General features: G+C 40.4%; 2 protein-coding genes across 2 annotated transcripts in view; both read right to left on the bottom strand.

Annotated features, from left to right (window-relative positions):
* HIF1A (hypoxia inducible factor 1 subunit alpha) overlaps positions 1 to 6,965 on the bottom strand; it is a 39,954-nt gene extending 32,989 nt beyond the window's left edge. Inside the window, exon 1 of the mRNA XM_034433545.3 lies at positions 6,334 to 6,965. Within this exon, the coding sequence (XP_034289436.2) occupies positions 6,334 to 6,377 (44 nt within the window). The 5' untranslated portion in view covers positions 6,378 to 6,965. The remainder of the gene's footprint in view (positions 1 to 6,333) is intronic.
* A 4,731-nt stretch (positions 6,966 to 11,696) lies between these two features.
* Positions 11,697 to 16,094, bottom strand: LOC148116379 (uncharacterized). Its single transcript, XM_087881437.1, has 2 exons — positions 15,221 to 16,094; positions 11,697 to 11,743 (listed from the first exon to the last, which is right to left on the bottom strand). The coding sequence occupies exons 1-2, from the start codon at positions 16,092 to 16,094 to the stop codon at positions 11,697 to 11,699; spliced, it is 921 nt and encodes a 306-aa protein (XP_087737563.1).
* Between the last annotated feature and the right edge of the window lie 277 nt (positions 16,095 to 16,371).

Below are 16,371 nucleotides of genomic sequence, written 5' to 3'. Positions count from 1 at the left end.
TTCCTTTCAAATCTTGGCCTCAGTATGGACACCAAGTGTCCAGGATGTACAGAATGTTTCCTTTTCAGCTGATCAGATTCTACACTGTAAAGCTGTAGAGCTATATATGGCATCTATTACAGGAAATGCTGTTTTACAACCTTTAGAGACCTGATATGATAAACTTATCTAAATGCAATTCCAAATGACATCTCCAGTGTAGCAATTATATGAGATCAGATTTAATTTTTGCAGCCTAACAGCATGCGCAAGATGTTTGTGATGGCATGTTCTACCACAATGGCTACCACAGTGACTTATGAACATTTTGCTACATAAAACGTATTATTGAATAATACATTGTTGTTAAAGATGTGAACACCCAAAAGTGGTACTTAGAATATTGTCATAACTATATCCTTAGTTAATCCAAAGAATTTTATCATATGTATATCCAATGGAAAATATTTTTTTCTCTTGGGTAATGTGATGAAGAGAACTGCAAAGATTCTTAGGGAAAACTTTTTCTAGATCCATTTCTATGTGGGTTTCTGTCTTGCTATGGACAGAATTATTTTGTCAGATTATTTTGCTGGAAGAGAGACAGCAACTTTTCATACCGTTGATCATGATCCAATTGTACCTTAGGGGTTGGAGCATACTGTAGTTATGTAATGATTCTATTCCTATCTGTGAGATATGTCTCAAGGAACAGTATTTGAGAGGTTTATACAGGTAGTCCTTGACTTGAGACCATAATTGAGCCCAGAAGTCATTGTGCTCGCATCATGTGACTGGACCTTTTTTTTTTTTTTTTGCTGCAGCAGCAGTCATTAAATGAACACTGTTCTTAAGTGAATCCAATTTACCTAATGGCGACTGTGGGACACTGCAAATGTCCACAAATATGATCTAGTTGCTAAGTGCCCAAATGTGATCATGTGACTTTAAGAACACAGTATTCAAGCTAATTCTGCTGACTGCCGGCCGCCAGCAGTTTGATTTTCACTGACTCAAAGTTGACTCAGCCTTCCATCCTTTTGAGGTCAGTAAAATGAGGACCCAGATTGTTGGGGGCAATATGTTGACGCTGGAAATCACTTAGAGAGGGCTGTAGAGCATTGTGAAGCAGTATAAAAGTCTAAGTGCTATTGCTATCACAACTTCAAAATTGAGTTGTAAGTAGCTTTTGTGGGGTCCGTCATAACTTCAAATAGTCGCTAAGCAAGTTCATATTTATTTACTTTATTAAATTTAAACAAGTCAGGACAACTAACAAATTAAATGCTTTGCCTTCTCTCAAAGTACTCTCTTGTCTCTTGGTTAGCTGTTTAATATCTGCCTGAAGGTCTGGTGTGTTGAAAACATCCAGCAGTATTTTTCTGTAATATGTACAGAATTACATTTACAATAATTCTGTAAATGTAATCAAGAGAAGCCAAGCTAAACTAATAGTTAAAACTTAAATAATGTAATAGCTGTTTTAGGTAAATAAGCTGAATTTGAAAAGATGGCAATAGCGTAAGTAGTTCTTCCATTCAAATAGTATAGGAATTACTCATTCTGAATAAGGTTGCGTTGGAAGAATGAGCTTGCAGTACAGGGACACTTCTAGATTTATCACAGTTATACGGTTCTATGACGTCTACGGATACAATTGTCCACTATCATTTAGAGTTTATGTGAACTGTCCTATTTCTGGAAAGGACATCTTCAACACAGTGAAGGTTAAAAAACTTATTATACACGTTTACATTTTTGAGGCATTCTTAAATGTAACTTTTTGGATTTGCAATCATGGCCCAATCTCACAACTACTACAGATCAGTTCAGTTGCTTAGCATAAAAGCATATCCAAAAAGCATTCTAATTTGACAGTTATCAAATTCCTATTAGTTAATAAAACTCCTCAACAAAGTTACACGCTATGGCTTATGCATGAATTGGTGAACAAAGTATCCATTCTTAAATCTTGTTCCAAATTAGTTAGCTATGGTTAACAAAGTGTCACTATTATATCAAGTCCAATAAAAACATAAACTAAATGGTAACCTAAATATTATGCTCTAAGTTAGAATGTCACTAAACTTTAACTTCTTAACTGTCTTAAAAGATCCTAAAAGTGAAGCCAATTATAACTCATGTATTCCAATATATTTTTCAGTTTTTATTTTAACATTTTAAAATTACAAAACCAATTCCATGCTTATATTTAGATGGAATTAAACCTCTCTGAATTTATTCTCTATTACTGAACGTGTTCTTTATTGACATAATAGAAAGGCAGATCATTAGATATGTAATAATATCTTTAAAAAACAGTTTTCTATTAATCTTGTATTCTGTTTTGTAAGCAAAAGCAATTTTAAAAACCCATTCTGAATTCAGTAGACTGACCTTCAAACAGTGTTAAGACTGAGCTAAGCAGCAAATCTTCCACAGACAAAGCTTGTTTTGAATTCACAAAGTTCTATCACCATCAACAACTAACAGTTTGTCTGTTACTGTAAGTTTAAATAAAACAATAGGGGTCTGAACTGTATTTTGCTATCCTATTCAACAGACCTAAGCCTAACAAAGACAATCATTTTTAGAAAAAAGGAAAGATCATTTTAACAGCTGCATAAAGTTCCCAGGAGCATATGTTTGTCTATTTCCATTCATTAAGGAAAACATGAAACTTAAGACACACTTGGTTTGCAGCATTATGGAATTTTTTATATTCCCAGAATTAGAGAGTAGCAGAATGGTTTAAAGTCAGCTGGCAAGCCAGAATCCAACATATTCTGAAAGTGATGTTTTCCTTTTTTCCCCAATGGATAATTCCTAAACTCCCAAGGAAGAAATATTAAATAGCATAATGATTGAGGCAAACAAGTCTTGGGCAGAAAGGAAACTAAACCACTATCAAAACCACCATCACTCTGTGGCGCTTGTTAATATTACCGAACATTCCTGTGCAAAGCTCCCTTCATCTTTGATTTTAAACTTTTATTTTTCAACCAAAAAAGTCTTGGGCTAATGAAAGCAATATGGGATGCATTGGCTCAGTGGCTAAGACACTGAGCTTGTCGATCGAAAGTTCGGCAGTTCAGCGGTTTGAATCCCTAGTGCCACGTAACAGGGTGAGCTCCCATTACTTGTTCCAGCTTCTGCCAACCTAGCAGTTCGAAAGCACGTAAAAAATTCAAGTAGAAAAATAGAGATGGCCTTTGGTGGGAAGGTAACAGCGTTCCGCGCGCCTTTGGCGTTTAGTCATGCCGGCCACAGGACCACGGAGACATTTTCAGACAGCGCTAGCTCGTCAGCTTTGAAACGGAGATGAGCACCGCCCCCTAGAGTTGGGAACGACTAGCACATATGTGCGAGGGGAACCTTTACCTTTAATGAAAAGCAATGGGGCATTGTTTGAATCAGATTTTGATTAAATCAAAACAGGTTTTATATAAGATACAGTTACAAATATAGTAAAATATAACCTCTGCAAAGCAGAAAGCAACTTTTCAATTCTCCCTTTGGAAAGTAAAACAGCTGGAGGGAAAGCAAACCTTTCTTGACTTCATGATTTTTAAAAAATCATGTTTCAGCTTCTCTGAGTGGCAATTTCCTCTACTAAGTTTACAATACTTTTTTAACAGAAGCGTTCACACCAAATCATGAATCATTCCATCACATGCTGTTTCTTTGTAATTTAGAATTGATGTAGGTGAAATTGGGAGTGAAAGGAAAAACCTGTCATATTACCTATTAATCGCACAGCTCTACAAAATTCTATTAAGTCTTTTAGAAGACTTCCTAGGATATCAGGTGAGTAAAGAGATGATAAATACATAAAATGTAAAAATTTAAGAATCCAGACCCAAGTTCTGAAAAGAAAGATAAAACAAAATAAAGTTTTTTAGTAATAGTAACAGTAATCTTTGCAAGCCACTTTCACTAAACTCTGAAAAATGTAAGATCAAATATATTACTATTTTAAATTATGAATGGTTTTAAAAAATCACATTTAATGTGATGTAATAAGGTCCACCTGTTTTCTACCCAAGGTCTATAAAGGTATGAAGCAATCCAGTTCCCTTTGAAGAATTTTTAATTGCTTTATAACTTAGGGGTGGAGACAGGATTTATGGAAGTTGTTCGCTAGTCCTAAATATTTAGTTACAAACTGCTAAGTATTCACACTAAAATTCAAGAGAAGGATTAACATATAAATTGATCCAAAGGAAATTTGTATTGTTCCTCTTAGAGCAGGGAGATATTTTTGAAACTTAGTGGATAATTACCTTTTTTATTCAACTTAAATGTTTCTCAAGATGAAGACTGCTGTACTATTACAAAAAATGAGATAGATCCTAGAGGTGGGGATATCCAAACCTTTATATGTCACATCAGCTGTCGTGTACCTTCCCCAGCTATTCCACACACACCCCACCCCCACCCCAATAAAAGACACTGTTTTGTCACAGTCAACTTGGTCTATTACTGAATATTAAATGGAATGGAAGAAGTTGTGTATTTCACAACTGGTAGAGAAAAGCCTCAGATTAGTCCTACAGTGCAAATTATTCTTTATTGTGAACCAGTAAAGCCATTTTTATATCTAACCATATTCAAGGAGTCCCATGCTATTAAAACATTCTATTTTAACATAGTACAGAGTTCTCATCCTATTGTTTACATATTTTGTAAAATTGATAAACTTAACCCTTCATAAAAGGTTTGGAGTTAGTGAAATATAAAACAAACCATCCAAAGACCTCCAAAAACACATGAATGCAAACCTTACCACAAACCAAAAAAATTACTGCTAATAATTCACTGAAGTGTAGCAACCATATTTTGGCAGAAGTAGCTTAGAGGGAACTCAAGTTGAAATCATCTCAGGAAGATTCAGGTAGGAGAAGCACAAGTTGGGGACTTAGAACAACTTCTGCCAACTTTGCAGGATAATGCCCTTTTCGGTGTCATTTCGCTAAAAATTACAAGGTAATCTGTCTCAGCACTGAAAGAATCTGAAAATCTTAAAAGTATCACTGACTCTCCCACCTAAGACAGCATATATCCATCTCTATTATTAACAATTATTCTACCTGCCTTTCTAATTGATATCTCTTATTGTCCGCTTACAAAGAATTTGAAAATGTACAAGGGCAAAGTGCTGTTCTTTCCAAATCATAACCAGCCAAGATAGACCCATCCTTTTCATATCCATTTACAGTCAAGACACATTAACATAACTCCTGTGGACGACTCCAAAAACCAGACAACCATTATATTAAAGCCATCATCACATTTCCTGACTCTTTTGAAATGCCAGATCTCTTTTTTTGTTGTTATGCCTTAATAAACAGGAACCAAAAAAAAAACAACCTCAAATGTGGAGACTCCATGTCTTACAATAGCAATTATCTTGCAAAAAAGTTGCATATTTAGCAAGCTAAGAACGTCTACTATGAAATCTTGAGAGAAATCTGATTTCACTCTCTCTCTCTTTCTCAGGTTCTCACATTCAAATACTCTCCCCCCCCCCCCCAGCACAAAATGGCGACGTGGACAATTGGGGGAGGAGAAGAAATAAAAGAGTGAAAACATCTTCCTAAGAAAAGGGAAGAAGGGGGGGGAGGAGGGAAGGGCATAAGAGGACATGAGGGGGGGGGAGATGAAGACAAATGCGAATAGACGGAAAGCTATTTAAGGGAAAATAGGAAGAAAAATGGTAGTTGAGAAGCAAGGAAGGGGGTGTCGCTAACGAACAAAAGATGGGCACGAAAAACAGGTATGAAGGGGACAATTAAACGAAAACCCTGGAAAAGAGAGATCTTCCAAGTCCACCCTGTCTTGAGCCACCCCCTCTGCCCATTTTTTTAAAAAAGGAGAGACAAAATTTCGAACAGGTTAGAAGGCGGGAGTTTTACATAATTTGGCAAAAAAAATCCCAGAGACACACGGCAGACTACAATACCCATCATCCGGAATTTCGGCTCGGCGAGCCTTGTCTGCGATCACACACACGGCTGGGGAAAAAAAACCTGGGCTGAATAAATCGCTGCTTAGGTTGACGTGGGGTTTTTGCCCGTGAAGACTGAGAGATTATTATAAAGATTGGTGGGGGTGGGGGAGGGGGGGGTTTGTGAGGAAAGGTTCTTCGTGTTCCAGGCCATACAGACGCTCCTTCCTTCCTGAAACTCCACGCACCGAATTACACATTGTTTTTAAAAAATGGGGGTGGGTGGGTGGGAGGCAGCCTGTGTTCCCCTCCTGGACCCTTATAACAACAGCCGGCAGTCCCGATCCGGGAAAGGCTCTCTCAGGCCGCGACCGGCAGCGAAGGGCAAAGGATCGTCCGCTCCTTACCTTTTCTTCTCGCAGGAGCCATCCGTCGTCGGGCAAGGCTCCATGGCGACGGCGGAGGCCAGCTTTGGGCTGGCCCGGACAGGCTCTCACAGGACGGCGGGCTTCAGAGGCCTTGCAAAGGCGAAGGGAAGAAGCCAACCAAGGCGGGGAAATTCTCTCCGAGCGGCTCAGAGGCGCTTCGCCGAGTGGCGGCCGGCCGATTTGTGAAGCGGAGCTGGCTGAAGGGGGCGGCAGAGTGGAAAAGAAGACAGGCGGAGACCCGCCGGGCCTCGGCCTCGCCTTCTCATCACGAGCGCGCTCTGCCCCAATGAGAAGCCCTCCTGGCGGCCCGGCCCCTCACACAGCCCCGCTGTCGGCTGAGCCCTCCGTGGGAAGGCGTGGCGCCTCTTCCGGCTTCACGTGTTTTAGGAAGGATCCGGGAGCGGAGGAACAGCCTGGCCCGCTTCGGCGCTGCTTTTCGTCTTTATTTGCTGTATTCCCTATGGAGGTTCTCAATCATCCAGGTCATCGTTGTCCCAAGCGATGACCTGGTGCTTTTTTTTCAAGAGGAAACTGGACTTTCCGGGGTTTTTTTGCAGATGTTTCGCATCTCATCCAAGAAGCTTCTTCAGAGCTGAAGAAGCTTCGTGGATAAAGTCTTCAAAGAAAAACAGAGCTGAAAAAGGTTCTTCCCCCCCCCCCCCCCCGCAATGTGTAACATGTTCACGCTGGTGCAATAGGACTAGGTATTTTGTTAATATGATTTATTGGGTTAGGGATTTTCTGTCTTCACTGTGGGTTGTGTTGTGGGGGGCCTGCACTGAGGGAGCTCAACCAATCTCATTGTACATATGTTGTGCACTGACAATAAAGATTTGAATTTAATTGAATTGATAAAAAAAAAAAACAGAGCTGAAGAAGCTTCTTAGATGAGAAGCGAAACATCTTGAAAGAAAAACAGAGCTGAAGAAGCTTCTTGGTCCCCCGCAATGTGTAACATGTTCACGCTGGTGCAATAGGACTAGGTATTTTGTTAATATGATTTATTGGGTTAGGGATTTTCTGTCTTCACTGTGGGTTGTATTGTGTTGTGGGGGGCGTGCACTGAGGGAGCTCAACCAATCTCATTGTACATATGTTGTGCACTGACAATAAAGATTTGAATTTAATTGAATTGATAAAAAAAAAACAGAGCTGAAGAAGCTTCTTGGATGAGAAGCGAAACATCTTGAAAGAAAAACAGAGCTGAAGAAGCTTCTTGGTCCCCCGCAATGTGTAACATGTTCACGCTGGTGCAATAGGACTGGGTGTTTTGTTAATATGATTTATTGGGTTAGGGATTTTCTGTCTTCACTGTGGGTTGTATTGTGTTGGGGGGGTGCACTGAGGGAGCTCAACCAATCTCATTGTACATATGTTGTGCACTGACAAGATTTGAATTGAATTGATAAAAGTCTTCAAAGAAAAACAGCTGAAGAAGCTTCGTGGATAAAGTCTTCAAAGAAAAACAGAGCTGAAGAAGCTTCTTGGGCCAGTGCAATGTGTAACATGTTCACACTGGTGCAATAGGACTGGGTGTTTTGTTAATATGATTTATTGGGTTAGGGATTTTCTGTCTTCACTGTGGGTTGTATTGTGTTGGGGGGGGTGCACTGAGGGAGCAGTACATATGTTGTGCACTGACAATAAAGATTTGAATTGAATTGATAAAGTCTTCAAAGAAAAACAGCTGAAGAAGCTTCTTGGATGAGAAGCAAAAGGTCTTGAGAAAAAAACTAGAAAGTTCAGTTGCCTCTTGAAAAACCACTTTTGTGACATACTTGCTTTATTGATCAGAAAAATGTTTTTTGAAAGCCTCAGCATTCAGTTCACCTGCTGCCACCCAAAGAGCGCATTGTATTATGATCACACACTCCTGGTATTTTTCACACTTGCTGACCAGCTCAGCCACAAGTGTGCCTATGCTTATCTTGGGTGAAAAGTGGGACTGCATCTGCACCATCTGAATTGTTTTGATTCCCCCCTAAATGCAGCCTAGATTGAATATAGAAAAAGACCAATGTAACAACAATATTACAGGCAAAATTTGAAAAAATGGGGAATGATTAAATGCAAATTTATGTAAACCTGAAACATGTTTCTAAGAGACTGCTTTTACCCAAACAATATTATTGATTTACTCAACCCAATAAATTGACTATACTGTAAATTAATCACAAAGGCCCCCATTCATATGACAAATGAGACTAAATGTAGCTTACTAAATGCTACCTAAGCTGGGAAGTGAGTCTAGCTCAGTGCTTTCCAAGCTTTATCCTTCATAACCGAAACTGCTTATCAGAAAGTCCTTTTTCAGATGTCCCTATTATGCTTAGGTAGTGAATCATGTCATTATGCAAAGAAAAACCCCTTTTACTCAATTTTACCCAGGCTTGGGAAGTGCTGCTCTAGCTAGATTGCAGGATGTGATTAAAACAATATAAAAAAATAAGATTAACTAAAGGAAAAAAGTACGCAAATATATTCCCAATCAGTTATCAAAAGGGAATTGATTGTTCCACACTACCCCAAGGTCTGTTGAAATGTTCCCCAATTAATGGTACAAGTTTTTGTCACACTTTCCAACCACTTAAAAATAGGCCCACTTGTTCTACATAAAAAAATGAGCAAGGGGTTATATTTCAGTACAGTAGTGATTTTCCTTCTGATAAATATGCTTCATCACTGGAGGTTTTTAAGAGACTAGACAGTCACTTGTCTGAAATGGTATAGGGTCTCCTGCTTGAGCAGGGGGTTGGACTAGAAGACCTTGAAGGTCCCTTCCAGCTCTACTCTGATTAGTTGATTGCTAATCAAACTCACCAAACTTAGTAGAGCATAATTTCAAATATAAATAAATTAATGTGGATATACATTCCCAGAAAAAATAGGCATAATTGGCTAAAGTCCGTAAACAATACATTGTAATACAATGAGTATATCTAACATAGTTGTCCATCTGTTCCCATGTGTATCTTCATGTGTCATAAGAGGGATTTGTTACCATTACTTGCTACCTGATCCTTTTAATTGTGTATGATAGAGATTAAACAATCATTTTCCACCTGTAAAACTACAGACTTTCCCCATCTATAGGTTTATATAATACATAAGGTCAGGGCATTGATTATTCTGTAGACAAGTACAACTTAGCATAGCATGTCATTAGGTTCCATTTAAAAAGGTCTTCTTAATATTGAAAAACAAATATTACATTGCACTTTAAGTGTTGTACTGATATGCTTGGAGCATTATGTCCCAAATCTCTCCTATGGCATAAGAAAAAAATGGCCACCTCTTTCCAAAAACCCACACTGATACCAACATATAGATTCAAGAAGTTCCTGATCACTTGATATGGTATTCCTATACAACACATCACATAAATTATTGTTTATTTAACTGTTTTTAGAAAACATGATAGAAGAGCATAACAAACATTAACAAGAAGACAGTCAAACTGTACAGCTGGCTTGATATGTTGTGGGAAACCAGACTACAATTCAATGCGCTAGTAGCTTTGCTGAGCTTCACTATTTTCCTGTGTCTGTATTCCTGTATTGACTAGTATCCTGTATCTAGGATACTACTTTCCTGTATCCAAAAAGTCATGGAACATCAAGTGCAAAAAGTTGAGAAGGTGAAGATCTTGTGGGACTTTCGAATACAGACGGATCGTCACTTGGAACACAACACACCAGATATCACAGCTGTCGAAAACTGAAACGTACAATTTATTGACATCGCGATACCAGGAGATGCCAGAGTCGAAGAAAAAGAACTGGAAAAAATCATAAAATATTATGACCTGGCTATCGAAACTACCCGGCTATGGATGAAACATGTAACAGTGATACCCATTGTCATCGAGGCACTTGGTACCATGTCCAAGAATTTTGTAAGACACATCAGCAAATTGCAGCTTCCTGCAATAACACCAGCAGAACTGCAAAAAACTGTGCTGCTTGGAACATCGTACATCTTAAGAAGGTACTTGGTTGATACCTAGCAGCAACCCGTATCAACCATTAGCACCAGTCAATGGTATTTGTGATGCATTTTTGAATGTTCAGTTGACTGAGTTTCATATTTAATGAATAAAGATGATGATGATGATGAGTTAATCTTTAGTGAGATTCACAGCCTTTGAGGCTGGTTAATAGCTCAGCAGCTCGAGTCCTAACCAAGGACCTAAGAACTGTTAAGGTATCATCGGAGGATGTAAGCTGTTCCAAGTAAGGTGGTTTTTTGTAGAGTCAAAATGTTCAAGTCCGGTAAATTTAGAATTTCTAAATAGCGGGGTAGCCCTTTGGGTATTGCTCCAAGAGCTCCAATTACAATCGGGACAACACATGATTTCTTTTTCCACAGTCACTCAACTTCAATTTGCAAGTCCCGGTACTTTGTGATTTTTTCTTGCTGCTTATCTTCAATCCGTGCATCACCAGGTATTGCAATGTCAATGAACCATACTTTTTTCTTTTCTTTTCAACTATTGTTATGTCAGGTGGGTTGTGAGTGCCTGTCAGTCTGAATCCTAAAGTCCCATAAGATCTTGAGTTTCTCATTCTCTAAAACTTTCTCAACCTTCCTCCTCCTCTTCTTCTTCTTCTTCTTCTTCTTCTTCTTCTTCTTCTTCTTCTTCTTCTTCTTCTTCTTCTTCTTCTTCTTCTTCTTCCTATTATTATTACTATTATTACTATTATTACTATTATTACTATTATTACTATTATTACTATTATTACTATTATTATTACTATTATTATTATTATTATTATTATTATTATTATTATTATTATTATTATTATACCTAGGATGCTGACTGCAACCCGTATCAACTATCAGAGCCAGTCAATGATATTTGTAATACATTTTTAAATGTTCAGTTGACTGAGTTTCATGTTTAATGAATAAAAATTTATAATAATAATGACTTGTTTTTCTAGAAAATTGCTTCTCTAGAAAACATTTTAAAAACACGTCTTGACATGTTACTTGACAAATGCTTTCTTTACAACAACAACAAACTATTGGTTCAGAAAAATCAATGAGCTACTGACTCATATATCCTGACTCCACCATCACCTTTTCCTTTTGTCTCCCCAGGTGTGTTCAACTACAACTCCCATCACTGCCAGATAACATGTGGAAGATTTCTGAGAAAAGCTGGTTAAGAGCCTTAGCTCTGGGTTATGTCAAAGGAAACTTACTTTGGGGGAAAGGAAAACTCAAAATGATGGTATTTTCTCAAACGGGAACAGAAAATACCAATCATACTGCAAACAGAGTCTAGGTCATTTTTGCTACTGTGAATTCATCTGCTCAGAAGTAATGAAAATCTAATCTTAGCTATTCATGTATAAATAAACTTGCTTGCTGTAGTATTGGAAGCCTAAGTGGGACATAAAAACAGACATAGAGGTACACACTATAAATGGGGCTAGAACTACCTCTCTTCTTGAATGAATTTACAGTTTTCATGAAAGACAAATGCTTATACTATATTCTGTTTTGCTAAAGTTTTTAATCTATAATTTACTACAAAACAGATTGTTCTTTATATTAGCATAATGATTTACATCTTTTTAAAAATTTGCTATTCAAGACAATCCTATCTTAATAAGGCATACTTTATTCTTATAAACGAAACTTGTTATAATATACAATTAGATGGTTCCTATAAAATTAGAGTCGTGATGATGAACCTATGGCACATAAGCCACAGGTAGCACACGGAGCCATATCTGTGGGCACGCTAGTGTTGCCCTAGCTGAGCTCCAGGGCGTATGCACGTGCCGGCCAGCTGATTTTCGGGCCTTCCTGTCCCACCAGAAGTTGGGAAATGGGCCATTTCCGGCCTCTGGAGGGCTTCCGAGGGAGTGGGGAAGGCTGTTTTCGCCCTCCCCAGGCTTCAAGAAAGCCTCTGGAGCCTGGGGAGGGCGAAAAACGGGCCTACCAGGATTGTTGTAACTTCAAATGGTCACTAAAAGAATGGTTGTAAGTCCAAGTAAGTCACCTGTATCTAATGACGATCAGCATTTTTACAGCCAAATCTGGCAGCTACACTTAGTATAATTTATGAATTCTATCTGTTACATTGCAATGATACCTTGTTTATTTTACTTTGCTATTTAGTATTATTTAAGTTATCATTTTTTGTTTAAATGTCTAGTTCATAATTGTAAATGTTACACCACTGTGAGAACTTTTATTTTGAAGGATAAGCATTTAGTAACAAATAAACACTGTGAAGCAAGTTCTTATTTGATGGGTCATAGGACTGCAGCCTCAGTCACCAACTGATTTGCAGTCCCGTACAAAACATACCTATCCTTCAAATAAAGGTGCTTTTAGACTTTTAAATAAAACAAGGGCAGTATTTAAAGCAGGGGTCCCCAACTTGGCAGCTTTAAGACTTGTGGACTTCAACTCCCAGAATTCTCCAGCCAGAATTCTTGAAGTCCACAAGTCTTAAAGCTGCCAAGTTTGGGGACCCCTGCTTTAAAGGGTGCTGTAAGAGGAAGGGATTACCCATCTAAACAGGCATGAACTATCTCTTTGGAAGAAAACTGCAGCTTCTGATTCAAGGATTACCAGTAATTACTGGACTATTTAGTTTTTCCTTTGAATCAATGTCATATGACAGAATCACAATGCATTTCTTTCTTACTTTGGATTAAAGTGAGATCTATTAATCAGTTGCTCAAGCAACAGTAAAAACTTATATGAACTATAGTCATAGTTCTTTTGTTCACATCAATGAAACTCCAAGGAAACAAGATTATAGCAAAACTTAATCTGCAGCACCATCAATGATTTTAAGCCAGAATGACAATGTCGCTAGAAATGATAGTCTGTGTAAATTATTTCTGACATTGGGACATCAAAACGTACGTGTTTGTTTGTTTGTTTGTTTGTTTGTTTGTTTATTTATTTATTTATTTATTTATTTATTTATTTATTGAATTTCTATACCGATTAAGATTTCATATACATATAATTTTTTTTTTTATAAACAGTAAATAATAAATTGAGTCAACTTCGTGTATCTGCTAAGACCTTGGCATAGAATTTAGATGTTTATGCTAGCCCTGCTTGTTGAAACAGAAAGGTCTTCAGGGCACGTCGGAAAGTGCGAAGATCTGGGATTATTCGTATTCCAGGGGGTATTTTGTTCCAAAGAGTAGGTGCCCCCATAGAGAAGGCTCTCTCCCTTGGAACTACTAGATGACATTGTTTTAATGATGGTACTATGAGTAGGCCTACTCTGTGAGAGCGTATTGGTTGGTGGGAGGTTATCGGTTGCAGCAGGTGGTCTCATAAGTACTCAGGTCCTAAGCCATGGAGCACTTTAAAGGTAAGAACCAACACCTTGAAGCGTACTCGGAAGGCCACCGGAAGCCAGTGCAGCTCGCGTAGAAGAGATGTTACATGTGAGCGCCATGTTGCTCCCATAATTACTCGTGCGGCCGCATTCTGGAACAGTTGGAGCTTCTGGGTGCACTTCAAGGGGAGCCCCATGTAGAGAGCATTGCAGTAATCAAGTTGGGAAATGACGAGGGCTTGAGTGACTGTGCGTAATGAGTCCCGGTCTAGAAAGGGACGCAATTGGCGAATCAAGCGAACCTGATAGAAAGCTCCTCTGGCCACAGCTGTTATATGATCTTCTAAAGACAGTCGTGTATCCAGGAGGATGCCTAAATTGCGAGCTTTCTCTGTGGGGGTCAATGACTCGTCCCCAATAGTTAGTGATGGGACTAACTGGCTGTACCAGGACGCCAGCAGCCACAGCCACTCAGTCTTGGAAGGGTTGAGTCGAAGCCTGTTTCTCCCCATCCAGACTCGTACGGCCTCAAGACACCGGGACATCACTTCAAGGGCATCATTGGGGTGGTTTGTGGTGGAGATGTACAGCTGAGTGTCATCAGCGTACAGATGACATCGCACCCCAAAACCACGGATGATCTCCCCCAACGGCTTCACATAAATGTTGAACAGGAGAGGCGAGAGGACCAACCCCTGTGGCACCCCGCAAGTAAGGGGCCTCGAGGTCGATCTCTGTCCACCTGTCAACACTGACTGCGACCTGTCAGAGAGGTAGGACGAGAACCACCGTAATACGGTGCCTCCCACTCCCAGCCCCTCCAACCGCTGCAGCATGATACCATGATCAATGGTATCAAAAGCTGCTGAGAGATCTAATAGGACCAGGATAGAGGAACATCCCTTATCCCGAGCCCTCCAGAGATCATCAACCAATGCGACCAATGCTGTTTCTGTGCTGTATCCAGGCCTGAAGCCGGACTGGAACGAGTATAGATAGACAGCTTCATCCAGGTACTGTGGGAGCAGTCGTGCCACCACACTTTCGACAAACTTTGCTAAAAAGGGAAGGTTGGAGACTGGACGGTAGTTTGCTAAAACAGCCGGATCCAGAGAGGGCTTCTTAAGGAGGGGTCTCACCACCGCCTCTTTCAAGGCGGGAGGTAAGAATCCCTCACTCAGAGAAGCATTAATAATTCTCTGGAGCCAGCTACGTGTAACCTCCCGGGTAGCTAGCCAGGAAGGGCACGGGTCCAATAAACATGTGGTCGCATTCAGCTTCCCCAGTATCCTGTCCACGTCCTCAGGAATCACAGTATCAAACTCATCCCAGATAATGTCCTCAAGATTTGCCCTCGTCATTTCATCCGAATTAACCCAGTTAGAGTCCAAGCCTTCCCGAATCTGAGTGATTTTATCGTGCAGATATTGTGCAAAATCCTATTGTCCTTGCAGAGGGCTCTCAGCTGGAGTAGAGAGCGGGTAACCCTAAACAAGGCGGCTGGGCGATTATCTGCCGATGCAATAAGAGCGGAAAAATAGTTACATTTTGTCGCTTTTATCGCCACTAAGTAGGTCTTAATATAAGATCTCACTAGTGTTCGGTCGGATTCGGAACGGCTGGTCCTCCAACTGCTCTCTAGGCGTCTTTTCCGGTGTTTCATCCTCCTCAGCTCATCAGAGAACCAAGGAGCTGGGTAGGTTCGACGCCGGGTCAGAGGCCGCAAAGGTACGACCCGGTCTAAAGCACCAGCGGCCATCCTATCCCAGGACGCCACTAGGTCTTCAGCCAAGTCATGAGCCAAGGTCTCAGGAAATGGCCCAAGTTCCATTCGGAACCTATCAGGATCCATCAGGCGTCTGGGGCGGAACCATTTAATTGATTCCGTCTCCCTGCGGTGGGTTGTAGTGGTCAGAAGGTCAAGCTTAAGGAGAGAATGATCTGACCATGACAAGGGTTTGATGACTATATCCCCTATATCTAGACCATTCAGCCACTGGTCAGAGATAAAGATCAAATCCAGAGTGTGTCCCCCCATGTGAGTAGGGCCATGAACTAATTGGGTCAGGTCCCTGGCCGTCATGGAAGCCATAAACTCCCGAGCCCCTTCAGACGTTTCACCAATGGATGGCAGGTTGAAGTCTCCCATAACCAGTAGCTTAGGAGTCTCAACTGCCACCTTGGCTATTACGTTGAGGAGCTCAGGCAAGGCTGCTGATACGTGGCAGGGAGCCAGGTACGCAATCAACAGGCCCATCTGTAACCCATAACCCCACTTCATGAGGAGGGACTCACATCCGGTTGTCTGAGGGACAGTGACTTCCCTAGGGTCAAGACCTTCCTTTATAATGACTGCCACACCTCCACCCCTGCCCCGAGTTCTTGGCTGATGGAATGCGCAGAAACCTGATGGGCACATTTCTACGAGGGGGGCCCCCCTTCATTGCCCAACCAGGTCTCTGTAATACCTGCCAGGTCCGCTTTCCCCTCCTGAATTAGGTCACAAATGAGGGGGGCTTTGTTAGCCGCGGACCTGGTGTTGCATAACATCAGCCTAAGACTCGGGCTCTGAGACCTTGAGCAACCCAAGGAACAAGAAGAGCTTTGGAGGTCAGAGCACGCCACCGCTTGAAGATAGTGGGTGCGTACCGCCCTAACATGATGTGGCCTCCTGCTCCCACCATATCTGCCCCTCC

The sequence above is a fragment of the Pantherophis guttatus genome, chromosome 1, assembly GCF_059756535.1.
Source record: "Pantherophis guttatus breed Tessera chromosome 1, ASM5975653v1, whole genome shotgun sequence".
In the NCBI taxonomy this organism is placed as follows: Eukaryota; Metazoa; Chordata; class Lepidosauria; order Squamata; family Colubridae; genus Pantherophis; species Pantherophis guttatus.
This window is presented reverse-complemented; position numbering and strand designations above follow the sequence as displayed.

Bases quoted from the DNA above. Each gene is read 5' to 3' on its own strand.
- LOC148116379 (XM_087881437.1), bottom strand. From the start codon at position 16,094: ATGTGCCCATCAGGTTTCTGCGCATTCCATCAGCCAAGAACTCGGGGC. The intron at 11,744-15,220 runs GTAACTATTTTT...TGTCCCACTTAG, and splicing joins GGCGATAAAAGCGACAAAAT to GCTTCCAATACTACAGCAAG.